General features: G+C 57.9%; 17 protein-coding genes across 17 annotated transcripts; 9 read left to right on the top strand and 8 right to left on the bottom strand.

Moving 5' to 3' along the window:
• Positions 1-28: 28 nt before the first annotated feature.
• Malapachy_2009 (ufd4-ubiquitin-protein ligase) lies at positions 29-4,225 on the bottom strand (the record flags this gene model as incomplete). Its single annotated transcript, XM_018136504.1, has 1 exon — positions 29-4,225. One exon carries the CDS (start codon positions 4,223-4,225, stop codon positions 29-31), a length of 4,197 nt encoding a protein of 1,398 aa, XP_017991309.1.
• Positions 4,226-4,669: 444 nt separating this feature from the next.
• On the bottom strand, positions 4,670-7,352 carry Malapachy_2011 (Suppressor of TUb2 mutation; the record flags this gene model as incomplete). The annotated part of the gene is made up of 4 exons (XM_018136506.1): positions 4,670-6,313; positions 6,340-7,176; positions 7,205-7,266; positions 7,292-7,352. 4 exons carry the CDS (start codon positions 7,350-7,352, stop codon positions 4,670-4,672), a joined length of 2,604 nt encoding a protein of 867 aa, XP_017991274.1.
• A 161-nt stretch (positions 7,353-7,513) lies between these two features.
• On the top strand, positions 7,514-8,653 carry Malapachy_2000 (p-loop containing nucleoside triphosphate hydrolase protein; the record flags this gene model as incomplete). The annotated part of the gene is made up of 5 exons (XM_018136495.1): positions 7,514-7,578; positions 7,608-7,672; positions 7,699-8,155; positions 8,187-8,398; positions 8,427-8,653. 5 exons carry the CDS (start codon positions 7,514-7,516, stop codon positions 8,651-8,653), a joined length of 1,026 nt encoding a protein of 341 aa, XP_017991318.1.
• Positions 8,654-8,657: 4 nt separating this feature from the next.
• Malapachy_2023 (hypothetical protein) lies at positions 8,658-9,221 on the bottom strand (the record flags this gene model as incomplete). The annotated part of the gene is made up of 1 exon (XM_018136518.1): positions 8,658-9,221. The coding sequence occupies one exon, from the start codon at positions 9,219-9,221 to the stop codon at positions 8,658-8,660; it is 564 nt and encodes a 187-aa protein (XP_017991252.1).
• Positions 9,222-9,339: 118 nt separating this feature from the next.
• Malapachy_2003 (Sorting NeXin) lies at positions 9,340-11,156 on the top strand (the record flags this gene model as incomplete). The annotated part of the gene is made up of 5 exons (XM_018136498.1): positions 9,340-9,486; positions 9,526-9,594; positions 9,626-10,804; positions 10,841-10,993; positions 11,025-11,156. The coding sequence occupies 5 exons, from the start codon at positions 9,340-9,342 to the stop codon at positions 11,154-11,156; spliced, it is 1,680 nt and encodes a 559-aa protein (XP_017991315.1).
• Positions 11,157-11,425: 269 nt separating this feature from the next.
• Malapachy_2007 (ubiquitin domain containing protein) lies at positions 11,426-11,860 on the top strand (the record flags this gene model as incomplete). Its single annotated transcript, XM_018136502.1, has 1 exon — positions 11,426-11,860. The coding sequence occupies one exon, from the start codon at positions 11,426-11,428 to the stop codon at positions 11,858-11,860; it is 435 nt and encodes a 144-aa protein (XP_017991311.1).
• A 327-nt stretch (positions 11,861-12,187) lies between these two features.
• Malapachy_2002 (aspartate aminotransferase) lies at positions 12,188-13,515 on the top strand (the record flags this gene model as incomplete). Its single annotated transcript, XM_018136497.1, has 3 exons — positions 12,188-12,249; positions 12,283-12,400; positions 12,430-13,515. 3 exons carry the CDS (start codon positions 12,188-12,190, stop codon positions 13,513-13,515), a joined length of 1,266 nt encoding a protein of 421 aa, XP_017991316.1.
• Positions 13,516-13,571: 56 nt separating this feature from the next.
• Malapachy_2021 (hypothetical protein) lies at positions 13,572-14,337 on the bottom strand (the record flags this gene model as incomplete). Its single annotated transcript, XM_018136516.1, has 4 exons — positions 13,572-13,574; positions 13,604-13,978; positions 14,008-14,198; positions 14,226-14,337. The coding sequence occupies 4 exons, from the start codon at positions 14,335-14,337 to the stop codon at positions 13,572-13,574; spliced, it is 681 nt and encodes a 226-aa protein (XP_017991250.1).
• A 205-nt stretch (positions 14,338-14,542) lies between these two features.
• Positions 14,543-16,349, top strand: Malapachy_1989 (methylenetetrahydrofolate reduct; the record flags this gene model as incomplete). Its single annotated transcript, XM_018136484.1, has 2 exons — positions 14,543-14,567; positions 14,599-16,349. The coding sequence occupies 2 exons, from the start codon at positions 14,543-14,545 to the stop codon at positions 16,347-16,349; spliced, it is 1,776 nt and encodes a 591-aa protein (XP_017991500.1).
• Positions 16,350-16,488: 139 nt separating this feature from the next.
• Positions 16,489-18,888, bottom strand: Malapachy_1940 (actin-like atpase domain-containing protein; the record flags this gene model as incomplete). The annotated part of the gene is made up of 2 exons (XM_018136436.1): positions 16,489-18,752; positions 18,780-18,888. 2 exons carry the CDS (start codon positions 18,886-18,888, stop codon positions 16,489-16,491), a joined length of 2,373 nt encoding a protein of 790 aa, XP_017991438.1.
• Positions 18,889-19,181: 293 nt separating this feature from the next.
• Malapachy_1958 (hypothetical protein) lies at positions 19,182-20,354 on the top strand (the record flags this gene model as incomplete). Its single annotated transcript, XM_018136454.1, has 1 exon — positions 19,182-20,354. The coding sequence occupies one exon, from the start codon at positions 19,182-19,184 to the stop codon at positions 20,352-20,354; it is 1,173 nt and encodes a 390-aa protein (XP_017991420.1).
• An 83-nt stretch (positions 20,355-20,437) lies between these two features.
• Positions 20,438-21,124, bottom strand: Malapachy_1913 (igpd-domain-containing protein; the record flags this gene model as incomplete). Its single annotated transcript, XM_018136409.1, has 3 exons — positions 20,438-20,448; positions 20,486-20,942; positions 20,987-21,124. 3 exons carry the CDS (start codon positions 21,122-21,124, stop codon positions 20,438-20,440), a joined length of 606 nt encoding a protein of 201 aa, XP_017991325.1.
• A 146-nt stretch (positions 21,125-21,270) lies between these two features.
• On the top strand, positions 21,271-23,241 carry Malapachy_1952 (dynein intermediate chain; the record flags this gene model as incomplete). The annotated part of the gene is made up of 1 exon (XM_018136448.1): positions 21,271-23,241. The coding sequence occupies one exon, from the start codon at positions 21,271-21,273 to the stop codon at positions 23,239-23,241; it is 1,971 nt and encodes a 656-aa protein (XP_017991418.1).
• A 24-nt stretch (positions 23,242-23,265) lies between these two features.
• Malapachy_1965 (hypothetical protein) lies at positions 23,266-23,487 on the top strand (the record flags this gene model as incomplete). Its single annotated transcript, XM_018136461.1, has 2 exons — positions 23,266-23,416; positions 23,459-23,487. 2 exons carry the CDS (start codon positions 23,266-23,268, stop codon positions 23,485-23,487), a joined length of 180 nt encoding a protein of 59 aa, XP_017991389.1.
• Positions 23,488-23,504: 17 nt separating this feature from the next.
• Malapachy_1948 (hypothetical protein) lies at positions 23,505-24,127 on the bottom strand (the record flags this gene model as incomplete). Its single annotated transcript, XM_018136444.1, has 4 exons — positions 23,505-23,837; positions 23,869-23,900; positions 23,929-23,953; positions 23,990-24,127. The coding sequence occupies 4 exons, from the start codon at positions 24,125-24,127 to the stop codon at positions 23,505-23,507; spliced, it is 528 nt and encodes a 175-aa protein (XP_017991444.1).
• An 85-nt stretch (positions 24,128-24,212) lies between these two features.
• On the bottom strand, positions 24,213-25,596 carry Malapachy_1911 (hypothetical protein; the record flags this gene model as incomplete). The annotated part of the gene is made up of 3 exons (XM_018136407.1): positions 24,213-24,230; positions 24,268-25,531; positions 25,559-25,596. The coding sequence occupies 3 exons, from the start codon at positions 25,594-25,596 to the stop codon at positions 24,213-24,215; spliced, it is 1,320 nt and encodes a 439-aa protein (XP_017991323.1).
• A 191-nt stretch (positions 25,597-25,787) lies between these two features.
• Positions 25,788-26,846, top strand: Malapachy_1929 (homoserine kinase; the record flags this gene model as incomplete). Its single annotated transcript, XM_018136425.1, has 1 exon — positions 25,788-26,846. The coding sequence occupies one exon, from the start codon at positions 25,788-25,790 to the stop codon at positions 26,844-26,846; it is 1,059 nt and encodes a 352-aa protein (XP_017991299.1).
• Positions 26,847-26,859: the final 13 nt, after the last annotated feature.

Below are 26,859 nucleotides of genomic sequence, written 5' to 3'. Positions count from 1 at the left end.
AGAGCTAACATGGTAAACAATACGATATCTATGATAAATGGAAACTCGTTAGACCTTCATGCATGGCCGTCCAAAGCCGCTCTTTCATTTTCTCGCGGCTAGAGTAGCATGGGAGTTTGAGGTAATTCACACACGTCATAACACTGGGCAGGTAATCGTCCGGTTGAAGGGGCGCATCAGGCAAACGGCGTACAACGGTGAGTGGTGGCTGTAGTGCAGTAAATCCACCCACCGGGAGACGTGGTGAGCCTGTGAGCCATTGCAGGAATGTTCGGCGCTCCTCGAGGGAAAAGGAGGCAAGGATCGCAAGAAGATCTTTGAAGTGTGTACTGTCGCTTGTGAATCCATGATCAGGTACCACCGTACGCAGCAATGTGGCCTCATCCCAATCCTCTTGGCTTTGTCCAAAGAGCACAACGAGCTCCTTTGACTGGAACACATCTAGCGCCGACAATGGCAATACGTATGCAATACCATCGCGGAACGCGTCCAGTTGTTTTTCGATGCCACTCTGCAGAGCCATCGTTATCACAGCGTCCACATACGTTTTTATATTTGCCCCATCGATGGGCGTGTTTTGATCCCAGCCAGGCAGGACACAGTCCGTACCAGGGAAGCATGGCTCAAGACTCAGGGCAGCCACCTCATCTGTGGGCATACGCAGGAGAGAGCTGAGCGACGTTTCCAGCGCAGGATCAACGCTGCCCAACGTCGCCAGTGTGCAAGGGACACGACGGCCTAGAACAGCACGCCAAAACAGCGGGTGGAATGGCACGTCGATAATGCGCGCATCCACGAGAGATTTGGCTACCAGCTGCCCCAGTGTGCGGAACAAACGCACGACATCTTTATCCTCTGTGACCATGGGGAACAGGCCGTGTGGCGACGAGACGTACTCGCTCTCGGTGTGCGAATCGTGACGCCACATGCCTACCTCGACCCGCTGCAAGGCCTTCGAGACCAGTGCATAGAACTCAAGAGTGGGGCCCATACCCGAACCGACTTCGTCGAAGTACTCAATCTCTAGGATGGAGGATCCCCGACTGTAGAGGTCGAGTACCTTCACAGCGGAGGGCAGCAGGTTGTCACGCGCGATCCGGACCTTTTGACGTGGGACCTGCGCTAGCGCTTGCACAACCTCATCGGCACTGCTCTGCTTGAACTGGCTGAGCATACGTGCATACCCCAGGGACGTGCGGCGCAGGTACTGCAATCGTGTCTCAAACGCGAAGAGGAACGAGTGGGTATGTGGCAGCTCCTTCACCCACGCCGGCATTGCCTCGCTTGCGAGGATCAGCGGCTCTTGCAGCTGCTGATTGAGCTTGGCTGTAAGCCGTGTGTTCACAAGATCGTCATCACTCACTTGATCATCCCACAAGTCACGCAATGCACCTAGCAGCTGAAGCGTCCGCGCATACGGCGCCGACGTAGGCACGCTCGGGGGCAAAGCCACTTCGTAGCCAGGGCTGCGTGGCATACGTGGTGGAGATGGGACAGGGGGCACGGGGGGCGCCGCGCCTCGTACGAGCGTGTAGGTGATGGTAGGCATCGCCTCATCTGAGGTGGTCTGTGGGATGCAATGGTACACTGTCGCATTCAGAGGCATAGGGACATCGTTCACACGGAACGAAAGGTGCCATGCACTGCTTGGCGATTGCGCTGCCGCCGCATAGGATTTGGACGAGGACTCCTGGGTCGCCTCGTCCTCGTCCTCGTCATCGTTGGTATTGTCTTCACTCTCCGGCTGGGACGAGTTGGCGGGTGTGCCAGACGCCGCCGCCAGGGCCGCTAGCATGCCAGACAATCCTTCCTTGCCTTGCGACGAAAGGACCAGCTCCAGCTTTGGCTTGAGGAAGTCGTGCAAAGCCTGCGTCGTGACGATGGCATGGATCGAGACTGTGAACGACGAGAAGTGGCGAGGAAGGCGTCGGGCCGTAGCTTCGTCCGCCTCGAGACGCAGCCTCACTTGCTTCGTCAGCGATGCTACGCCGCCCGCCGATACGACCGGCATATCCGCTAGATGGTTCAAGTTTTCATGCAGCGTCGTCCACAGCGAGGCGCGGCACACAGACAGGACTGAGCGCATTTTCTCACGACGTGCTTCCAGCTCACAGGGATGGGCCGGGCTCGTCGCACATACGTACAAGGCCTCCATCATGCCAGCTCGCTGCAGCTCAAAGCTGGTGGTACGAGGAAGCATCGCTGCGACGTCATCCATCGCTGCCAGAGCGTCCGAGGACTTCAGTCGCTCTGCCAGGCGGGCCAGAGACGCCTGGATATGCTGTGCCTCTTTGAAAGCAGTGTCAGCTGGCCATACACGCCAGCGTTCATACACCAGCTTGGCGCGGTAGTGAGGCGGCTCGGCTTTCGCCAACTGCTCCACTTCCCACGCCGTACCTTCCCGCAATAGAGGCGCAGCGTACGGCAGACGAAGAAGAAGCAGTTCTACAGCTTGCAGCGCCGCTTCTGTGTAGCTTTCCTGCTCATGCGAGCCAAGAATGCTCGTGAGGAAACTGGCCAAGGGCAAAGGCTCCAGCACGGTGCCTAGCGTCGACACGTCGGCGTACCATAGCAGAGCCAGGACCACCTCCAGAATCTTGTGCCGTGCATCCTCGGCGCCTAGAGCCGTGTATACATCCAGAAACACAGGTAGCATTAGCGTCGCATAGTTTTCGAAAAAGTGCGGCCATGCACGCTGTGCATCCGCACGCGCTTCGGTGGCTCGCTGCTGCTTGAGGGCCGCAGCGCTGAGCCGACGTACAGGCGCCTCGTCCAACGATGCATCCAACTCGCCCATCTCACAGCCTTCACGCTCCGCGCGGCGTCGCTTTTGCTGGTACGCCTTCTCACTGTACGATCGCGCATCGAAAATGCCATCCACAGGCAGCTGGGGAAGCACATCACGGAGCAGTCGGAGCGCGGCCTCAATCTGCATAGGCGGGCGCTGCGCCAAGTTCTGCAGGAGCGCACGTTGCGGAACATGCATAGAGGTATCTGTTGCGCCTGTAAGCAGGATGTACAGCGTATCCAGCAAGCCATGCTCCCACATATCGTGCGCTAGCGCTGTGCTCATGGTCGCCGCCAGCGAGAGCGATCGCAGTAGATCTGCGTACAGTGGCGGAGAGAAGGTCGGCAGATGATTCGAGACAGCCCCTACACCGCGCGCTAAAAGTGCAAGGAGCGGCGCCAGAAGCGGCGTGAGCCACGCACTCAGCACCTTCTCGTCGGTGGCAAAACGTTCCGTCATCGCACACACGGCACGGCACGCCGACTCTACAAGGCGCGCATCCGCGTACCCCAGCACCTGCTGCAGGATCGGGACGATGGCCTGGGCATGCGAGGCCATACTGGGCGTGCTATGCGTCGCACACTGCGCGACAATCGACATGGCTGTGCGCTGGACGTACGCACTGAAAAAGTCGAGGTACTGCAGCGCGGCGAGCAAGCCACCCTCGCGAATGATCAGCGTGGCATGCGACGGCGCGAGTTTGTCCAGCGTTTGCAGGACCTGCTCCGCCAAATCAATGAACGTGATATCATGCAATTGGGCAATTAGCAGCGGGATCAGTCCCATTCGGACCATGATCTGCGACGATTCCGGGAGCGCCTCAATCATGTAGGCCAGGCATCGGCATGCATACATCTTGGCCTCCCCCTCGCTATCGTCGCCACCTCGACTGGCGGCCAACGCCGCGGCCAAGTCCTCATCGTCCAAATCCTCCATATGCACTGCATGGCCCTCTGGCTCCGGCCCACCTAATGTCCATAGAAGCTCACTGACCAATCCCTTCATCGGGAACGCGCCTAGGAATGCATCTTCGGTCGTGACACTCAGTCGCTCTGCTAGTTCCTGCAGATGCAACAGGCGCATCGATGGCTCATGGGCCGAGCGTTGCAGTGCTGTTAGCATATCGCGGAACGGCCGCGAGGTATTGCCACTCAGAAGGCTGCGAAGACTGCGCAGATCCAGCCCAATGCCACCGCCCAACATACCGGCCGGGAAATCGTCGTCGTCCTCGCCGTCTTCGCCATCGTGGTCCACATCGAGAGCAGCGAACGGCGGTCCCTCGTCGCCATCGTTTTCCTCTCCCTCGTCGTCTTCGTCTTCGTCATCCAGCGGCATCTCGACCACCTCGTCTTCATCGTACCAAGCATCGTCCATGTCCTGCTCGATCTCTAGCTCCGGCTGATCGAAGCTCGGACTGCGCGTATCACGGCTTCGCATGATGGGTACAGATTCACAGCGTCGCGTACGTTTCTGCGCAGCGTCGGGGTGTGTCGGTGTCGTTGAATGCGTACTTGCACTTCGTTTCTTGGTCGGTGTGGCTCGCGTAGACGTTTCACGGAAAGCGCGGTGGTCGTCGTCGTCGCTCGCCGTAGCTACTTCGTGGCGGGGGCGTGTGTGGACGTGTGGGCGTGATCGAGAAGTAGACCGTGCACACAAGCGTCTCTCCATTCGACGTGCTGTGCTAAGAGCCAGTATATCACGCACCACCAGCGCCACGAACGAAGAAAGGGACGCCGCCTGGGCCCCCACGCAGCCAGCCAGCCAGCGCCGCCGTCGCCGCCCCCTCGGCCTTTCAGGCCCTGTGGACCTCTGTCACGGCTGTGGAGGGCGATTACGCGTACACTGCATCAGCCTCCACATTACGAAGCGGGGCTACGTAGGCTACAAAGTCTTCGACCGTTCGATATAATGCTGGACGTGTGAGCCGTCACCGAGACCTACCTCTAACAGACGCGCTTCCTGCTCTGTCAGCGGCGCGTACAGGTGAACCCATGCATCGCGATCTTGCATACATACATAGGCCTGCACCATGGTACTGACGCAGGCCCGCCGCACGTTCGTCGCACTGTGCCGCAGCGCCTTGAAGGTCATAGGCACAGTGGGCGTGAGTGTCGTCACTAGCGCATCACGTGGTATGTGTGGGAGACTATGCTCCAGAGCAAACAACGTAAGCAGATAGCATGTAGGATGCTCGTAGCCTAGGGAAGCCTCGTCCAGCTTCGTATAGATTGTACATGCATCCGTATGCTTACACCATACGTCAAGCATGGCATACGCGCCGCCCTGCGTGAGCGTCCCTGGCTCGCTCGATGCACAGCCAGCTTGGTACACCAGTGAGAGCCATTGTGTCTCGTTGTCCTCTGTGGTTGTGGAGGCATCCGTGACGTAGCCTGCCAGGCGATACAGTACGCTGAGGATCCCAAGCGTGATAGGGGTCTGTGTTAGCAGTCCAGCGACACGTACATCAGAATGCAGATACGCTGCAAGACCAGGCAGCCATGCAGCCACATCCGTCGGTGGATCGGCAAGGTATGCGACGAGGCTTGACCAGTGGGCCTCCTCCATGGTGTGCGCCGCCAACGCCGCGAGGCATGCGTCCTTCTCCACAGTCGGTGGATTCGACGCACACTCCTCGAAGCGCGATAAGAACCACGCCGTGGACGTCGGTGGGAGGGATAAGCGTGCGTGTGTCCGTGTCGGCGACGAGATACGACGAGCTTTCGGCGTGTCGGTCGATGGACGAAGAGGGGGCAACGTCGTTGAGACCTCCTCAGAACTGGTGCCCATACTGGGCCGTGGAGGATGGGCATCGTGCCATGGACGGTCGGCTTCCATGAGATCTGTCGAAGCGTCCGGTCCATCGACTAGGCTAGGATGCCATACCGATTCGCGTGGCATACGCCGCCGCTCAGCCATTGGACTCTGTGCCATCGCAGCGCGTTTCGCCGCAAGCACTGCTCGAGAAGGGCCTGTACGTGACGGCGGACGTCGTGGCGCAGGGGAGGCGGACATCCCACGTATGCTCGTCGCCATCTGCTTGCGTGCCGTGGGCGGGAGCGATTGTACCAGAGCTTCGGCGTCGGATGGGTATAGCTCCGAGAGTGTATGGAACACGTCGCGGGCGGCCGTACGCACCTCGATGCTGGGATCACACAGTGCTTTGCTCATGCATGCGAGCAGCGTCGCAAGGCCATGATGCGACTCCAGCGATGCACGTTTGAGGCCATGCACTTGGAGAATCACGCCTAGGTGCTTGCATACATACACACGCGTCGCGACGCTCTTATCCTGCAGTGCCGCCTGCAGCTGCTGCCAGTACGACGCACGCATCGGAACACACGCAAGGATCGTCGATACACCTAGCTGACTGGCCTGGGCTACGAGTTTCTTCGTAACCCCAGCCATACGAAGCAGCGATGTGAAAAACGCGTCCATCGTATGTTCCAGCTGCGTGCCGTAGGCCAGCGCAAGCTGCCGCACAAGCGAGATCGCATGCATAGAGAGGGTCGTGCGTAGACTCGCGACCTGCTGTGAGTACAAAAGGGACGTACCGCTTTTAGAATGCCTTCTTGCCACGCACGGATCTGCGCGACAAAGCCCAAGGCAAACTCGTCCGGCACCGTAGCCAGCAGCATCCCACGCACACTGACGACGGCTTTTTCGCGAGCCTGCCAATTCGACTCTGTCTCGCGCCCCTCGAATGCCTTGGTAGCCGCTTGAAATACCAGATCAATATCGAAGCGTGAGTGGATATACACAGGCTTCACGTCGTCAGGTAGAGACGTAAGCTCCGCGGGCGGCGCACCAAAGAGCACACGCCCAATCTCCTCCGACACAGTATGGTGTACAGAAGCTTCAGCGAGGGCGGCCCGCATTTGCGTCTTGGCCTCCGCTGAGGCAGAGCCGTACATGGCTTCGATCGCTGTCTTGGCCGCGCGACGGACCGTCACGTCCGCCTGTTGCAGGCATTGGACGAGCACTGGGGTCAGTGTAGAAAGTGGCGGGGCAGCATCGTGCTCATGCAGCCATGGAAGAAGGTCCAGTGCCTTGCATTGGACGCTGGGCGACACGGCTTCCAGGCCGTGGTGGCGAACCATGCGGTCCCACATCACCGTGGGCGCGTCGTGCTCCTGCACGGTCGCACCGCGATGATGACGCACCACATGCACCATACCACGAAGCAGCGCCTCCGCTTCGGGCGTGTCGGCCATGCGCTCCCATGCTGGCGGCGCACAGAGCCGCACGAGTGTCAGCGCTTGGCGCAGCGACCATGGCTCGGCCACCTGCAGAAGAGTTTGAAGCGCACCATAAACTGCACGCGTAAGTCCAATATGCTGGTTCGTCATGTGTGTATGAAGCGAGAGAATCGCTACGTCGACATCATGGACCTACCGAATCAGCATGTATGACACGTACCTTGTGCACGTCGTTCCAATGCGCTACTAAGCGTTCGATCGCGTCGATACGAGCATTCGTGCCTGCGTAAGCATGTTGTCTACATACTCTCGGCTGTGTCCAAGGCATGGACCAACGCCAACTCCCCTTCGGCGAGGCGCTCGTCCATTCTTGTGGTGCACCACGACGACAGGCGAAGCGTGCGTGTTGGTACGCACGCCCTGCGTGTGGCTGCACGTGCAAATCGGGCCAGGGCCCGATGAACGCGTTTCGTCACGAACGTACGCACGCACGCACGCTCAACGGCCTCGTTCCTCTACGCCGGCTAGGATGGATGTCAAAGGCAAGGGCAAGGTGGCCGAGTCGGCCAAACCTGAGGACGATTTGCTTCCTTGGTACGTGAAGATACATTCACTAACGACAGGGTCGAGAAATACCGTCCCTCGTCCTTGGACGACATCATGTCACATCAGCACATTGTATCGACACGTACGTACCTTATACCTCACACGCAGTCGAAAAGTTTGTCGAGGCAGATCAGCTCCCACACCTCCTTTTCTATGGACCTCCCGGTACAGGTAAGACGTCGACGATCATGGCCCTGGCCGCTCGTCTCTACGGCAAGTCGTACAGGAACAATGTCCTCGAACTCAACGCCTCCGACGATCGCGGTATCGAGGTGGTGCGTGGCCAAATCAAGGCCTTTGCTAGTACACGCAACGTCTTCAGTACCAATCAGGATACATTCAAGCTGATTGTGCTGGACGAGGCAGATGCGATGACCCAAGCAGCTCAGGCGGCCTTGCGTCGCGTCATGGAGCAATACACACGCAACGTGCGTTTCTGCATCATTTGCAACTACGTGAACAAAATCATCCCTGCTATCCAAAGTAGGTGCACACGCTTCCGATTCTCTCCTCTTGAGTCGGCTCAAGTCGAGCGCCGCATCGATTCGGTGATTGCAGCTGAGCAGTACGTACATGGACCTTTTCTTACCACACAGCTGCCGCATCGAACCCGCCGCCAAAGAGGCCATCCTGCAGCTGTCCAAGGGCGATATGCGCCGTGCTCTCAATATCCTTCAAGCATGCCACGCAGCCAACGATCTCATCGACGAAGATAGCGTGTACAATTGCACAGGTCATCCACACCCACGCGACATTGAAATGGCCTTCCAAGCGATGATGCAACAAGAATTCACCACAGCTTACCAAAGTACGTACGTCCATCCACTCACATCTAGCTATTCAAATGCTCAAGACAGAAAAGGGTACAGCGCTTACCGATCTTCTTACCGGCATGCTGGACCTCGTCATGTCGCTAGAACTCTCCCCAGCGTCGCGCGCCTATCTCCTGGACCAAATGGCTCAGATCGAGTACCGACTCAGCACCAACGCCTCGGAACGCATTCAAGTCTCAGCGCTTTTGGGCTCTGTGAAAGCAGCCGTGGAAATCTCGCAGAAAAACTAGCCAACTATAGGCATGATGGTGTTGAAGCTAGCAAATGGGTCACAGTCTCATCGTCGCCATGCCAGTCGAAAGAGATCGAATGCCGGGGTACAGGACATGTCGCAGCGTCCTCGTACGCTTGCAGATCGCTACGGTACTGCTTTATGTGGTTTTCCTGTTGCGTGATGAGCCGACGAAGCTCGCGCAGCACAACGAACTGCTCGTGCAGGCCATCTTGGACCTGCATAAGCAGGCTCGCCAGCTCACCGTCGTCACGATCGTCTCTTTCCTCTTCCTCCTCGACGTGCTCCTCCCCCACTTTCATAGAATGTGAGTGCAAATCTTCGATATGTATCGCTATGTCCATGTCCGTGCCTATGAGTGCTTCACAGGCATCGTCCCATGCTTCCCACGCTGGATTGGGACAAGGGGATGACACACGTGATACCGTCTCGGTCTCAGGCGACTTGCCTACGACACAGGTACTACCTTGCCATTCTCCCTGTATAAACGCCAGCTCCTGCGCCAATGTATCAACATGGGGTACATCCCACGACCAATCCACATGGTTCTCCGTTAGGTGGTCCATGCCCTTCAGCGTAAATGAATGTGGAGGACGAGGCCTGGCTTGGACGTACTAGCCAGGCGACATAGTGGAGGTAAGGGCCGAGCGACGTCCCACCCCTCCTTTCCATTGCGTCATGGCAATGACAGATCCTTGGTCGGAGGCCGAGGCAGAGCCACTCAAAGCTACCCTATCCTTCGAACATAATGAGAGTGAACAGCATCGTCCTACATCTGGTTCAAGTATCGAACCAGTGTCTGCGCCAGACTACGAGGCCAGCGAGATTCGAGTATGTACATACCTGCCTGTGTTCTTATTAACGCAACAGATCGTCGATGCTGCTGTGGCTTCAGAACTGGCCAAGTCCGTCTATGTAATCTATGTTATTGTTTCACCGGTATGTACGCCATCCTACTCACACACCACAGGGCTTGGAAGCGAAGCGACGATACTCCGAATTTGAAGCGTTGCGCGATGCGCTGGTCCAACTGCATCCGACGCTCATTATCCCGCCGATTCCATCAAAGCACAGTCTATCCGACTACGCTATGAAACAAGGGCGTGCTAAAGTGGATCCGGCTATCATGACAAAGCGCACCCGCATGCTAGAACGATTCTTGCGTCGGATCGATACTCACCCTGTACTGCGCCATGATATTGTATTCCGTCGCTTCCTTGATTCTCGCTATACATGGCATGAAATCAAGAACACAGCACCTCTGACTATGCTACCGAAGAACAACCTCGCTGCGCCACCACAGCAGCCCGCCAACCCAGATGCACCTGGTTTCTACCTCGTTTTGCCCACGCCCTCAACGACAGCCAAGCTGCAAACGCCTCATACACGGTTTCAAGACTCGGAAGCCTTTACAAACCGGTTTGAATCGCATATGGCCCATTCCATGGAGCCTGTCAACCGCCGTCTAGTACGTCGTTGGCAGGATATTGGCCACGACTTTGCTGAGTTGGGTACCCTTCTGCATGCGCAAGCGCCATCGGAAGCTGAGGCGCTTGCGCCCCTGGTAGACAAGGTGGCGGAGGCTGCCGAGAAAACGAGCGAGTCCATTAATGAAATGACACAGGCATGGGAATCGCAGATCACTGAGCCATTAAATGAGTATACCCAGTATGGCACGATTCTGCAAAAGATCATCAAGTGGCGACATTTAAAGCAGCAACAGCTAGAAACCACACAGGATTCGCTCGAGCAGAAACGCCAGCAACTGAAAGCCATGGAGCGTGTCGAAGCAGAGGCAGCACGCTTGCAACAGGCTCTCGAGACAGGCGGTGCAAGTCTCATGGCTTCCCAGACAGAGGCCCAACAGCCTTCGCAGCGAGTGTCTGTATATGGACGCGCAGCTGAAATGGAGGAGGAGGACCCGTGGGCCACCCCCTCGACGAAGGCAAAGGACCGAATGCCGGAACCTGAGGTGGCCTCAGCGCCCTCTTCTACCATGCCTATCGAGGCAGCAACCCTCGCCTCGATCAAGCCTACATCCCGTGGAATTTTGGGCTCCCTGAGCGATACGCTAGCGAGTGTCATGGATCGCGATCCCGACCGGACACGCCAAGCGAACTTGGCTCGTCTTCGCGCAGAAGTTGTGTTGGTACGTTGCAAATCTACATACACGCTGACACGACAGTTACAGGACGGCCTAACGCAGTCTCTGAAGGACATGGAATACGTCAACTCATCAATCCAAGCATCGCTAGACCGTTTCCAGCGTCTCAAAGTGGCGGATTTCCGTAAATTGATGCTTGATATGGCCTATATGCAGCGCGAGCACTGTGCCAAAGTACGTCACTACTATATGACTTACGCTCCAGAGCCTAGAGGCTTGGCGCCAAGCACGCGATCAGGTGAAGCACATAGGGGCCGAGGCATGGGAGGGTATGCCGGATGCGCATTTGCCCTCCAAGGGCCGTGGCTCTACGATACGGCGCAGTGGCGACGCTTAAGCCGCAAGCAGCGTCCGATCACTCGCTTGCGTGGCCTTTGTCAAAAACCCCGCGCCACCTCCACATGAAGATCTGTATAAAGAGGCGATAAGACAGCATTGTATTGTTGCCACAACCTTTGCTACAGTCGCATAGACGTGTAGAACAACAACGACCTCTAGCCCTCCCTCCCTTCGTTGCTTCTTTCTTCATAACAATGCAAATATTTGTAAAGACACTCACTGGCAAGACGATTACCTTGGAGGTTGAGAGTAGTGATACAATTGATAATGGTGCGTGTGACGACAGCTCCGAGAGACAGATATGCTAACTTTTGTATAGTCAAAGCAAAGATTCAAGACAAGGAGGGAATTCCTCCGGATCAACAGCGTCTGATCTTTGCCGGAAAGCAGCTAGAGGACGGGCGTACACTCAGTGACTATAACATCCAAAAAGAAAGCACCCTGCACCTGGTACTGCGCCTTCGTGGTGGTGCCAAGAAGCGGTGCCAACATGGTCGCGGTACAGAAGAGCAATGCCGAGATGCGGCTGTGCAGATCGTAGGCCAGTGCCCCCACTGCAGCCTGAGCTTTTGCAGTAAGCATCGCCTGCCCGAGTCGCACGACTGTGCCAACCAGGAGCAGATGCGCAATGCAGCCTTCACAGCAAACAAGGAAAAGCTGGAGAATGAACGTCTCTCTGCCACACGAGGCCTTGTCCACTAAACACGAACAAGATCGTTACGCATGTATATACCTCGCGCTCTATGTAGTTACATGATGTATAAATACAAGGGACTTGAGAAAGTAGTGTAGCCTGATACGACATGCGCCCCAATGGCTTTGCAGCTGGACACGGCCTGTTTCTACATCGGACTTTACTGTCGTGCAGAGGCGAGTGTCATGTGGGGAGGAGGGGCCAGTGCCCTGAACCAGTGCACGTGATGCGCGAGTCACAGGCACTGTCACAAGGCCATCGGGAGGTCGGGGGCCCGCGTTCGCAAAATCGACGCAGCGAGAGCTTGACCGACAGAAGCTTCGATAACGCTTGCCATGACCAGTATTCCGTTTGTGACAGACCTCTGGAGTAAGGTGGAAGGTGCCCCTGAGGACGCGTACGTACTAAATACATAAAACTCACAATGCAGCATCTTGGCTCTCAGTGCCAACTATGCAAAGGACACAAACCCCAACAAAGCGAACCTTGGTGTGGGTGCCTACCGTGACGAGAACGGCAAGCCATGGATCCTTCCTGCTGTGCAGAAGGTATGTATCCGTACTATTGACATGTATAGGCCAAGGAACAGCTTGTGAAGGACCCGTCTGCGAACCATGAGTACCTGCCTATCCCAGGCTTCCAGCCGTTCCTGGATCTCTCGGCTCGCCTCATGTTTGGTGAGGACGCGAAGGTGATCAAGGAAGGTCGTCTCGTGACCAACCAAACGATCAGTGGCTCAGGTGCGAACCACGTCGGCGCGCGCTTCCTCGTGGAAAACTACCCCTTCCCAGCCGAGAAGTGCATTTACCTCTCTGACCCGACATGGCCGAACCACTATGCCATCCACGAAACGGCAGGCTTTAAGACCAAGACGTACCGCTACTACAACCCAGAGACACGCCAGTTGAACTTCGATGGTATGTACGAGGACCTGATGAACATGCCTGATGGCTCGGTGGTCCTCCTGCATGCTGTGGCGCACAACCCGACAGGTGTCGACCCCACGGAGGAGCAGTGGCGCAAGATTGCGGACGTGTTTGCGAAGAAGCGCTTGTTTGCATTCTTCGACTCGGCATACCAGGGCTTTGCCTCCGGTGAGCCGGCGCGCGATGCCTTCTCGGTGCGTCACTTTGAGGAGCGTGGCGATATCGCGATGCTTGTTGCGCAGAGCTTTGCGAAGAACGCCGGTCTGTACGGTGAGCGTATTGGTGCGCTGCATATTGTGACAGGCTCCAAGGAGCAGGCCGCGAATGTGCAGAGTCAGGTCAATGTCCTGCAGCGCAGCGAGAACAGCACGATGCCTGCCTACGGTGCTCGTATTGTGGCCAAGATTCTCGGTGAGCCAGACCTGCGTGCTGAATGGGACAGCAACATTAAGACGATGGCAGGTCGCATTATGGACATGCGTCAAGCGCTGTGTGACCTACTCACGAACGAGTTCAAGACGCCCGGTACGTGGAACCACATCGTCGACCAGATCGGCATGTTCTCGTACCTGGGTCTCGACAAGGAGCAGTGCCAGCGCCTCACCAAGGAGGGCCACATCTATCTCATGCTTACGGGCCGTGTGAGTATGGCCGGCTTCAACTCGAGCAACGTGAAGCACGTCGCTACTTGGATCGACAAGGTCGTGCGTGAGAAGGAAACGAAGGCGAAGGTCTAACCTGGCCCATGGGCAGAGATCCTGTAGTCATCCTAGTTTTACGTTACTCATTATGTCTACTATCGCCGAGCGGTAAAGGTGACCATACCTGGTGGCATTGTGGGCATGACGTATGCCGCGCACAAAAGGCATCGATGCACGAGGTATGCACTGCAGCCTGGCACTGTGGCGATGCACATCGCTCGCCGAGGGTGACCAAAGCATAGCATACCAGGCATTCGTACATGGCCCCTTCCCATTCCTGACGAAGGAACGCATCCAGTTCGCACAGCGCGCGTGTTGTAAGGGTATAGGCGCCTGTGCGACGGAGATAGGCAAACCAGCCACGTCGTTCCAAGTTCTGGAGAAGGTCCGACGCCGCTTGTTTCGTGAGAGGCGTAGGTTGCATGTGAGATGCCACAAGCAAGGCCTGTGTTGACGGAATAGCAAAGCGGGCATCCGGTGCATGGATCATATGACCGATCTTAAGTCAGTGTGGGTAAGTGGACGTACCAACGAGCGAATATAATGCAGTTCGCTGGGCGAGTATGGCGTAGCTAGCTCAGCGAGTGAGTCACCTTTTGCGTTGATCAGAGCTACGTAGGCCACAGCTGTGACTTGATCGTGGCACGTACGCACGTCTAGGCCAAGAGGGGACAATGACATTTGGATCGCGTCCAAGTCGGCCTCGAACGCCTCGGACACTACCGTGAGCAATGAACACTACCTACCTTGCAACGCGCTGCATAGATCACCATAGATGGCACGCAGATCATCCCGCGCGACAAATCGGCGCGCTAGGAGCCCTTGCACCAGCGCCTGCTGAATGGTCTCCCGCGCCATGGTGCCACGGTGCGCTCAACGTCGCGTCGTACCTCCACACGCGCGCGTATGTGTCGTGCTGGGCGGCCGCGATCTCGTCGATGGCGTGCGTCGGCCGAGCACATACGTCCACGTGCAGGCACAAGAAGGCCCCGGTCAAGCATGCACGGCACAACAGCCGCTGCGTCTCTCCCTTACGCTGCTCCTTCGCCAGCGCATCGTAACCATGTCTGGGGACGAGAGTTGCAAGAGTAAGTATGCATCCCCTTTCTCACACAATAGTCACGCACAAGATTGCTAAGGCCAAGAAAGAGGGCCGTGTATGGTGGAGCTTTGAGTACTTCCCCCCACGCACGCCGCAGGGCCTGACCAACCTGTACGACCGCATTGAGCGCATGGCACAGCTGGGCCCTGCCTTTGTGGACATTACATGGAACGCTGGTGGTCGTACGTCAGATCTCACGACGCAGCTCGTGAAGACCGTGCAGGCGTACTTTGGCTTGGAGACGTGCATGCACCTCACCTGCACCAACATGCCACGCAGCAAGATCGACGTCGCGCTGCGAGAGGCCAAGGCCTTTGGCTGCCGCAATATCCTCGCGCTGCGTGGCGATCCACCGGCGAGTGGCGGTGAATGGGAGGCGGATGCCGCAGGCTTCTCGCATTGCAGCGAACTCGTGCAGTACATCCGTGCGAACTATGGTGATTACTTTGCGATCGCCGTGGCTGGCTTCCCGGAAGGCCACCCCGAGGCTAAGGATGGTCCTGAGGCAGAAATGGAGCACTTCAAGGCCAAGATCGATGCTGGTGCTGACTTTATTTTTACGCAAATGTTCTACGATCTCGACGCGTTTGTGGACTGGTGCAAGCGCATTCGTGCAGCAGGCATTACGGTGCCGATCGTGCCAGGTGTGATGCCGATCCAGAATTACGGCGGTTTCACGCGCGCTGTGGCACGTTTCCGTGCCCATGTCCCGCAATATTTCCACGACGCGCTGGACCCTGTGAAGGACGACGACGAACAGGTGCGGTTGGTCGGCCAAAAGCTTGTGGGCGATATGTGCAAGAAGATCCTCGAGCATCCTGACTTGGATGTCAACGGTCTGCACATCTACACGATGAACTTGGAGCGTGGTAGTCGTATGCTGCTGGAGTACTTGGGCCTTACGCCAAGTGTGCAGCAGCTCAACCCGCTGCCATGGCGCCAGAGTCTGACGCCCAAGCGTCGTGACGAAAACATCCGTCCGATTTTCTGGGCGAACCGGACGAAGAGCTACGTCAACCGTACCGACGGTTGGGACGAGTTCCCGAATGGGCGTTGGGGTGACGCACGCTCGCCAGCATATGGCGATGTCGATGCGTATGGCACGCACCTGCGGTTTACCAAGGAGGAGGCACTGGAGTTGTGGGGCGAGCCGAACACGCTGGACGATCTCAAGGACCTCTTCGTGCGATTCTGTGCGGGCGATCTCAAGTCGCTGCCGTGGAGCGACACGCCCGTGGCCAAGGAGACCAAGGTCATTGACCAGCACTTGATCCAGCTGAACAAGCGCGGCTACCTTACTATCAACTCACAGCCGCCTGTTGATGGTGTGCCCAGCAGCGACCCTGTGCATGGCTGGGGTCCAAAGGACGGCTACGTGTACCAGAAAGCGTACTTGGAGTTCTTTGTAGCCCCGGAGCAGCTCGACGAGCTGCTGCAGCGCATTGAAGCGCACCCGCAAATCACGTACCATGCCGTGAATGCGCAGGGCGATATGCGTACCAATACGACCTCGGATGCGCCCAACGCCGTGACGTGGGGCTGCTTCCCACACTGCGAGATTCTGCAGCCGACGATCGTCGAGTCCATTTCGTTCCTTGCGTGGAAGGATGAGGCGTACGAAATCGGTCGTCGCTGGGCGCACCTGTACCCAGAGGGCTCAACAGCACGTACCATGCTAAGCAACGTCTTTGACACATGGTTCCTGGTGAACGTCGTGCACAACGACTTTAAGAAGGCCGAAGTCATTTTCGAGCCGTTCCTCGTGTAAGGACCGTGGCACCACGTGGGGCCCGTCGTCCACACCTCCACTATTTACCCTGTCGTTCTTTCTTGGATCGATCGCGATACCCTCAACGGATAGTCAGCTGGACTCTGCCTGTATAGTAGATTCAACTCCTGGCATGTAGCTACAAAAACAGCGACTTTTCTTTCAACGCACGGTAGCCCAGCGTATCCCAGTCAGCCGCTTGGACCCACAATTCCTGCATCGCGTCCAAATGCGCAAGCACGGCCAGGCCTTTCCACGCCAGCGAAGCCGGGTCCAAATTGCGAGGAGGGGGGATGACCACGGCTTGCGGTGCCGTAAACGAGGCGGGGACTTGCACCGCGGGTACACGCGCTGGGTCCGACGGTGTGTAGTGCTCAGCCAGTAGCATGGACACCCGCGCCTCGAGCGCCTCGGCAAGTCCTGAAATACGCGCAGCGCCGCCAATGCACACAATGTTGTTCGCCAAGCGGCGTAAACGCTCTTCAGCACCACTGTTCAGTGTACCATCAATTGAGCCTGTCGAGGCCAACAGACTCTGGAAGACAGCGCGATCCAACGGTGTCATTGCCGCCTCGCCTACGATATCGATATCGTGTGCTTGTGCCGCCTGCATCGCAGCCGCCTGGCATTTTGCCGCTTGCGAGGCCATCGCCGATGTTTGAGGCACAGACGAAGTAGTGCCCTTTGAGGACGCAGGGCCATTCTTCGCTGGTATGGCCGCGGTTTTCTCCGTAGCCTCCGTCGCTGAGGCCGTGGGTCCGTCCGTCGCACCTGGTGCGGGTGAGGACGTCGCGTTCATAGGCGTCGAAGCGCCGCCGCCACCGGGCGGGGCCGGTGACGAAGTGGCTGTGGTCGTGTCTACTGCAGGCAACACACGCGATGGGTCGACCAACGCCATGACAGGATCGGGGACTTTGGTCTGCACACAGCCAAACATGGCCAGCGTCGGCGTCAGGTCGTGCGTCGCCGACGCGGTGAGTTCACTCGCCTCATTCCCGCCAAGCGATGGATTGGTCATAGAGAGCGTATTTAAGAGCTCTGGTTCATCAACCATGCTCGTTTCCACAGACGCACTGGACCAGCGGCGGCGTGGGAAAGGAAGCGGTCGCGAAGACGCCATCGCGGCGACCAGTTCTGGATGGAAGAGCATAAGACCGGCCAGAATAGGCTCATCGTACAACCGCAGGGCGTACTTCTGCGAGACCACGCCAGGCCATCGCACAGTGAAATCGTACAAATTCAAACCGACTTGACTAGGCTGCAGCGTAACAAAACGCTCTTTCAACTCGTCCAGCAAGGCCATATCACATACACGACGCTGGAGATCGAGCTCCTTATACGGGAAACTGGAGCCACGCAGCACATCGCCAAAGAAGGCCGACATATCGCGCCCACCGTAGGACAGCGTAATACGTGTCTCAGGGAGAACCAGACCTTCTTCGACACAGGAAATGCCAATGCTGGTCGCCCCAATATCCACGACACACGCAGCACTTAAACCCGCGCCGAACGTCGCACAGAGCCCTTCTGTTTGGACATGCAGCGCAGCAAAGCCCATGTAGCGCAGTAAGACATGGCCCAACGCACGGATATCTCTGCGTGAAAACGAGTCAGGGACCAATAGCAGCACAGAGTAGTCACCATACTCGGCCTCAGGAATACCGAGGCCAGGCGAGGCAGAGGAGCCATCGGGCACCGAAGACGGCAACGAGAAGGCATGCCGCAAAATGTGTTGGACGTCGCCCAGCAACGCCTCAATACACGACGTACCGTACGACGTAGCATACGTTTCGACGTTGAGCATGCCACGCGCCCATGGCCGAAAGAGTGTCCACATCGATGGCTCCCCTGATGACAAGGACGACAGACGCAGCGCTTCTTGGCCGACCGCAATCGGCCCTGGTATCGAGGCTTCGTCGACGAATCCTACATGGTACACGTCATTGTGCTCCGCAATTTTTTCCGGCTGGACAGAGGCATTGTAGCTATTCGCCGACTGCCAGCCGTGCGTTACTGGCCGCAGCTTGTACTGCCGCATAATGGAGCGTAGTTCCGCACGAAGTGTCTCAAACGAGGCCTCGGAGGCCGGCATCGGCTCAGGCGAAGGCGGGAGTGGGTGGGGCTCAGCACCGCGGCGTGCTACCACATTGGGGACAAGCGTCGGGTAAAGGTCGTTGGATCGGCCTACACGCACAAAGTCGGAGCCCAGATGCACGACAAGGCGTTTCGCAGAGGCACTCGCGCTGTCACTCTCTTCTGTGGCGGCCGCGCTCTCCGCCGTCTCCTCTGCCTCGTCATTCTCTCCTGCGTCCGTCTCGGCGTCCCGCTTGGCTCGCTTCGTGGGCCGGCTTGCTCGTGAGGCCCATGTCTGCGCCTCACTCTTCAGGTAGGACGACGACACATCTGACATAAGTAAGGCACATTACATACTCTTGGCATTCACAAACGGAGGTGGATGAAAAGACGTATACGCCCAGGGCAGGGACCGCGTTTCATCAGCCGGGGCCGTAGGCGGTAGCTCCTGCTTTTTGGGTGGCATGCCACACGCGCACCAAGGGCCTGCAAAGAAAAAGGAAGAAAAGAGCGTCCAGCGATGCAACGAGAGAGCGCCGCGCAGCGCGGCGGGCCCCCGGCGGGTCTGGTCTTGCGTGTGGAGGTCTGGCGGTTTAGACCTAATGTTCGCCTCGCCGCTGGGCGGCGCTGGGCTTGCGGGCAGCGTGCACAGATAGTGCTGACTCAGCAAAAATCTACAGCCTGGGCTCTGCACCCGAAAACCGCAGCTGCCACCGAGAGTGACGATTTGCGTGTTTTGCCCAATACACACACCACACTATGCTCCGCCGTCTGAGTCAGTCGGGTGTGAAGCATGCGCTGTCCACGCCGAGCTTGCGTGCAGCAGCCGTGCAGACGCAGGCACGCACGTTCGTCTCGACCGTGCTGCTGACCAACGAAGGCTACGAAAAGAAGCAGGTAACAGAGCTACGCGCCATGCTGCGCCAGCGTGGCCTTACTACGACAGGCCGCAAGGCTGAGCTGATCCAGCGCTTGAAGCAGAACGATATGGCTCGCTCCGGCTCGTCCCTTGCTACAGCCGGCGTGGCCAAGCCCGCCACGCCGATCACGGCACCCCTTTCGCGCGCCAAGTCGACCAAGGCGCCCAGCAGCAGCCAGCGTGCCAAGAAGGGCAAGGATGCCGTGGCACATGCAGAGAAGACCATGCCGTCGGTATCCCTGGAAGCGGGCACCGTGATTAGCGCTACCGCTGACCATGAGGGCAATATCGGCAAGGCGTCGCCAAGCGAAGAGCACCACGAAGTCACCGGCACGCCGGGTCTCCCTGAGGTCAACGCGGAGGCGGTGGCCCAGGCGGAAGAGAACAAGAGCACTAACACGTTCAACATTGTCGTGCCATTCGAGGTGACACCGCCGCCAGAGCCACAGTACATCCCTACCATCCAGGCATTTGTGGACCCTACGCGTGACTTTTCCGACTCGTTCAAGCCAGAATGGCACATCCCGCATATGCCCAAGGTGCACACCGTGACAGGCGCTGATGTCTCCCACTTGCCGAGCTTGGGCGAAGCGCAAGGCAAGCCGGAGCCGTCGAAGAAGATGAAGGCCATGCTTGATATGGCAGGCGATATCGTGCCGGCACACTGGCACCGCCGCCTCTCACAGAATTTGACAGAGGCAGAGTCGTCCGCCAACGGCATCATCAGAGAGATCATCCAGGACACCATGCAGTCGATGCCGGTGGATCCGTCAGTGCAGCCATCCCACTCGCGTGCTCGTCCTTCGACTCGCCGCCCTCTCAACCATGGTGAGCGCCGGGGTCTGTGGGTGCTAGGTGGCATCGCCGCCTCTGGCTTTATGCTGGGCGGTCTGTTGAAGCCTAGCGAGACGGAGACCTCGTCCACGACCACCACATCGACAGCGCCGGTATACCAGCCACCGCACTATACGCATGGAGGCGGTGTAGTAGGCGCTGTGCAGCGTAAGGTCTAAGCTTGTTGGAGATGTAGACGGTCACTACGATGCTATAGTCGTTTCTGGCCGTAGGTAGACGAAAGGACTCGGTTTCATTTTCCTTACAACACGCCTAATGGGGTGGTCAGTGCACATCGCTGGGCACATACCTTTGGTGCTGGGCACATCGTTCGTGCCTGTGCGAGAGGTGGCCTCTTTCAATGCAAGAGCCGTAGCCTTGAAGGCAGACTCCGCCTTGTGGTGGTCATTGCTGCCGTGCAGCACGTCGACATGCAATGTAATGCCAGCTTCTGTCGCAAAGCTGTGGAAGACATGCGGGATCATCTCGCAGCTCAGATCGCCGATCTTTTCGCGGCGCAGCTGCAGATCCGTGTGGCAGTATGGCCGCGACGACAAGTCCACCACCGCCCGCGAGAGCGACTCATCCAGCGGCGCAAAGCCCGTACCAAACCGCTTCACACCACGAATCGGGCCCAGTGCTTTCTTGAACGCCGCACCAAGAGCAATCGCACAGTCTTCAGCGGTATGGTGGTCATCAATCCACAAGTCACCCTCACACTGCAGTTGGAGCGACATGCCACCATGCTTCGCAAGGGCATGCAACATCTGCGCTTGTGTGAGTAGGCATGCACAAGGAGGCTAGTACGTACATGATCCAGGAAGCCGACGCCCGTCTTGATCTCAATGGTCTGCGGCGCCGTCGCTGGATCCACATCCAGCGCGATATCAATGTGGATCTTGGTCTCGTTCGTCACACGGTCCACACTAGCACGTCGAACGTCCGCCATGGTAATGCACGAGTCGCTGATCGGCGTAGAAGGGCCTGGCCGTCGTGGCCCTCCATCACGTGCACATCAACGCACACGCGCGTGCGCATCGCGTTGTCGTAGCGGCGGACAGAGCGTGCGCTTCGTACGTCCCTAGGCCCCTTGTCATGTCAGCGCGCCGCGCCGAGATTGAGGCGAAGCGTGCCAAGCTCGCAGAGCTTCGGCGGGCTCGTGAAGAGCGGGCTCGCCGGATGCAGGCAAGCCGGGACGAGAGTGCCACGTCAACGGGCCCAGAGGCAACCGCGCCGTCGGTCGATGAGTTGGTAGCCACGCTGCTCCGGCCTACGTCGTCCATGACCGTATCAGATACATCCGAGGTAGCAGCGCCAGAAAAGAAGGAGACACAGACCGAGCCGGGGCCCAGCGGCTCTTCACCACCGCCGCCCTCGATGGACCAACACCACCACGTCGTGGAGGCCCCTCCGGCGCCGCAGCCCGACAAAATCATGTACACCAAGGAAGTACAAACCGATCCACTGGATGAGCCTGCGTCTGTGCCACCAAATGCCGTGCCCTCAGAGCCGCTGCCATCGCAAGACGACATGGATCATGCGCCCTTGTCCGCCCCCCCCGAAGACACAGTGGAGCCCACACCTGTCCCTGTCACATCCGACTTCACCGACTTTGTGCATACCAAGGCCATGGTCATGGAACGTATGCTGGACGAACAGTACGATGTACTCACAGACTATACCCACATTCCTACGGAGGCCGATGAGGCGGAGGCAGCCGCTGCAGCGTCGCTCCGGCATGTACATACCTTTATGGACGAAAGCCTGTTCGATACACGTGCTGTGACGGACATCGACTGGTCCGCGAAGCACCCTGAGCTGGTAGCTGTCGCGTACAATCGAAAACGCGTATTGGCGCACGATGACGATCATCAGGGGCTGGTCGCCGTGTGGAATCTGCATGTGCGCGAACGCCCTGAATTTGTTTTTACGGCCCCGACAGATGTCGTAAGTGTCCTGGCCTCGCCGTACCATCCCAACCTGTTTATTGGTGGTACCTACAGCGGGCAGGTCCTGCTGTGGGATACGAGGCATCGTGGTCTGCCTGTCCAGCGCACACCCCTTGCATTTCGCAGTGGCGAACCATTGGCGCACAGTGCGCCTGTGTACAGTCTGCGTATGACCGGGCATGCACAAGCGCCGCAGCTCGTAAGTGCATCAACAGATGGCGTCGTGTGTACGTGGTCGCTGGACATGCTGGCGCGACCTCAGGAGACACTCCTCCTCTCTAATCCATGGCATCCACGCAGTGCAGAAGTGGGCATTACGTGTCTAGACACGGCCCCCAACGATGCCTCACGATTCCTGGTAGGCACAGAAGAAGGCAACATTGTAGCAGCCCAGCGCTACGACCGTGCAGGAGTCGCGGCCGGTTTGGACTTGTCGCGTATCTACGTCGGACACTCTGCACCGGTTACACGGCTGGAATGCCATCCCTTGCCAGCAGCCACAGAGCCTGTGCCAGCCTCCATGACGGATTTGTTCTTGACGACAAGTATGGATTGGACAACCGCGTTATGGCGCGCCACACCACCCCTACCACGGCCTACCGCCAGCACGCCGTCGACGTACACATACCCCCATGCGAATCCACGCATCGCGAGTCAACGCGCGCCGACACGAACCAGTGCGGGGACCACCACTCCCATGCCGACATGGACGCCCATTGCACCCTTGCTTCGCTTTGAAAATCAGCACGATTATGTTATGGATGCACGCTGGCATCCACAGCATCCAGCTGTGTTTGCGCAGGTCGATGCCGGTGGGCATGTCGACGTATACCATCTCACACAAAACATGGAACGCCCGATCCTCAGTGCCGTCACGCCTGGCCAACGTGGCCTCAATCGTGTGGCTTGGGAAAAGCGAGGTGACGGGGCGGAGCCTGGCTCTCATGTAGCCACGCGATTGGCTGTGGGAGGCGTGGACGCGCGTGTCCACATCTACGAAGTCGCGGATGCGATCGTGACATCACGTGGGGACGTAGAGTGGATTGAGATGGAACAGGCGCTTACGGCGGCGGCAACGTCGGCCGCGGCGGGGATGCCCGCATCAGGGGCCGCGTAGTCGGAGGAGTGCGGCGCCAGGACGATGCCGATGCGCCGCGTGGACGCATCGCACGGCCTCGGCCCCGCGGCCCACGGCCTTGGCCAGGGCGCTGACGTGGCTCAGCCGCATACAGCACTTCGCCAGCCCGTGGCAGACGAGGCGCCTGCTCAAGTCGGTGCCAAACATCCAGTAGGTATGCAGGCAATAGCGTAGCGGGTATGTCGAATAAGACCAGCATTCGATCAAAGCCTTCGGGGACCGTAGGCGTAGGTCGAACGATGCTACGCTCGAACATAGCCAACACACTGGGGTGAGAGATGACCAACGTACCGCAAGGCATCCTCTGTAGTTTTCAACGTCGGGTGGTCCGTACGTAAACGTAGACGCTCTCGACACACAGACACTGGTACGTCGAGAAAGAGAAGCGACGTGACAATGCGGCGGCCAGTCGAACGTCGCACCTCAGCCGCTATAAGAAGCCAGTCAGCACGTTGTCGGCGATCAATGTTGGTCCGATCAAGTAGGATATGATGGCCTGCCTCGAACGAAGCACGTACACGCGCTTCCACGACCGTTCGACGGCCCAGTTCATCCTGGTTCAGGCGATCCCATGTCTGGCTGTAAGTAGGAGAGACATCGACATACCCCTGGCCATGTATCTACGGCAGCTTGCGCCACTGCATGTAAGAAAGAAGTGGTACGTACACGTCGATTTACCGCTGCCAATCAACTAGACATCGTTAGCCACAAAGAAAGAGACACATACACCACACAATACAACAAGGTGCTGAATTGGTCGTTCTCCTACGCTTTCGAGCGGTACAGAAGTGTCTGCAGAGCCCGCATGCCAGGTGGGCACAGGCAAGAGGGGCTCCGGCACATCGCTCGGACGCGCCTCATACATGACGTCGTTCGCTAAAGCGTTGGCCCTCACATCGATCGGGCACCTATAAATCGGGCTATCGCGCGGGGTATCCAAGATAAAAAAACTACAGTTGTCCTTTGATCTGTCGGTGAGTGTGAGTGCCTGCATCCCATACGTACATCAACATGGCGGTATCGCCCCATGGCTTGAGATAGCGGTTCCTGTGCGCGCTTGGCATCCCATTGCGCGTCTTCCAACCGTGGCACGTCCGTCACGTAGATAGCTGCCTGTACGGACTGCAAGAAGGCATCCGCTTCAGCAACATCGGCCCACCCCAACTCACGCGCGAGGAACGTAAGCGCACATGACGGACGGAACGACTTGGCGAGAATGAGGAGCGCTTGCACACGCGCATGCTCCATAAAGTGATCCATGATGTAGGCATTCATATTGGGCGCAGTTTGATAGAGCTGAAAGAAGGCATGGTAGTTCCCTGCTCGCATCGCAGTACGTACATGCAGAGCATGAGCAACAGCAGGCGCTCGCTTGTCCGCCTCGCTGAGCTCGGCCATCAGCGCATTGATATCGCGTTGATTGCGTGTATGCAATAGATATAAAATACGGTACGCAAGGAATTCATGCGTACACCCAGGCAAATCGTATGCGTACAAGGAGCGAAGCTGTGTTTGGCATTGGTTGTATTCACCCAAATCGCCCTTTTCAAGGGCAATGCGTGCATGCGTCTCGTAGACTTGCACTGTAAAGTCATTCTTGATCCGCTGCACGGTGAGATCTTGGCGCATACTCTTGAACTGATCACAAATGTAAGCATAATTCTTCTCTGCTTTCCATTTCTGCGTCAGCAAATGGAGCGTCTTGCGTAGTGTCGCCAAGGGGCGTACTGTCTTGGGGTCTGGCGCAGACGTAAGACGCAGGTATGGCTTCTCCAGCTTGGTCGACGTCCCGACAATGGTATGCGCATCCCAGTCGATCACATTGGGATTGGGCTCAGGCGGCGGCGTGGAGGTAGCGAGAGGCGAAGACACAGCGGCACCGAGACGGCCGCCCAGACTCGTCGATGCTATCGCAGAGTGAAGATCCGCTTGTTGCTCTCGCTGGAATGCCGCCTGCTCCTGCTCGAAACGACGTTGCCGCTTTTCGCGACGTTCAGCGTCTTCTTGTAGACCAAACGCAGGCCGTGGTGATTTGCTCGCCTTGGGCGTCCATTTGGTGTCCGACGCAGCGCCTCGCTTTTTCCCTGGCGTAGGCATCGGTTTAGGCGGGCGTGTACCAGGCGTCAACGAACGAAGGTGTACACGCGACCAGTCCTTTGTATGGAGTGACCCATCTTGCACAGCTTGAAAGATGAGAGCTTTCAGCTCGTTGCTCACAGCTTGTCGATTCGCATCTGTGCAGGCAGCAAACGAGCGGCTAGCTAGCGCCCTGGATGTGAGACAGGTATGTACGTACCTTAAGGCAGGAGGCCAATCGCCGGGGGGATTGGCCATGCCAACGGAGAAGGAAACCAAGGCTGACGACGACGTGGACGACAAGCACGAATGAGGACCGCCTCCATGCATCGCGACCACGTGCGGGCGGGGGAGGGAAGGCACTCGCCTCCACTGCCGACCTGGGGAAAAGGGGGCGCTTTTTCAGTGGCAGTCACTACACGGTTCTTCGTTGCGCTGTGTTTGCGAAAATGAGCCGTCGTTTCTCGATTGACGTTCCATGCACATCGGCCAACATTGGCCCTGGGTTCGATGTGGTCGGTTTGTCTCTCTCGCTCTATCTACACCTCGATGTCACGATCAATGCGAGTAAGACCGAGCAGCGTCACCCCATTCTCTCGTACAGTGGAGAAGGCGCTAAGGATGCGCCGCTGGATCCCTATCACAATCTGATCACACGTGTGGCCTTGTATGTGATGCGCGTGAACAACATTAAGACTTTCCCTTGCGGCGTATCGATCCACGTACACAACGAGATTCCTTTCGGTCGTGGTCTGGGCAGCTCGGGCGCCGCTGTGATTGCTGGTGTGCTGCTGGGCAACGAGCTAGGCGAGTTGAAAATCTCCAAGGACCGCCTTCTTGACTACGCGCTGATGATTGAACGGCACCCGGACAATGTGGCTGCAGCGCTGATTGGTGGCTTTGTTGGGTCGTACTTGCTGGAGCTCACAGGCGAAGATGCGGTGACGACGCAAGTGCCCCTCAGTGAGGTACTCCCTGAATACCCAGATGACGCATCGGAAGCATGGGGCTACAACCCGCCCACGCCACCTCAGGGCATTGGCCACTACATCCGCTTCGGATGGGCAAAGGAGATCAAGGTCATTGCCATTGTCCCTCACTTCGAGGTGCTGACGGCCGAAGCACGAAGTGTCTTGCCAGAGACGTACTCCAAGAAGGACCTGATCTTCAACCTACAGCGCCTCGCAGTGCTTACCACCTCTCTCACGCGCTCACCGCCGGACGTCGGCCTGATCTACCAGGCGATGCAGGACCGCGTGCACCAGCCGTATCGCAAGAACCTCATCCCTGGTCTGCCGCGCATTCTCGCCTCTGTCACGCCGTCAACGCACCCTGGCTTGCTGGGCATCTGCCTTTCGGGTGCTGGGCCTACGATCCTGGCCCTGGCAACCGACAACCTGCAGGACATTGCCGATACCATCTGCGCCGAGTTTGCGAAGGAGAACATTACATGCGATGCCAAGTTCCTCCAAGTCACAGAGGACGGTGCGGTGGTTCGGGAGCAGTAAATCCATGTATACA

The sequence above is a fragment of the Malassezia pachydermatis genome (genome assembly GCF_001278385.1).
Source record: "Malassezia pachydermatis strain CBS 1879 chromosome Unknown scaffold5, whole genome shotgun sequence".
In the NCBI taxonomy this organism is placed as follows: domain Eukaryota; kingdom Fungi; phylum Basidiomycota; class Malasseziomycetes; order Malasseziales; family Malasseziaceae; genus Malassezia; species Malassezia pachydermatis.
Note: the sequence above shows the minus strand (reverse complement) of the source record. Positions and strands in the feature narration are given on the sequence as shown.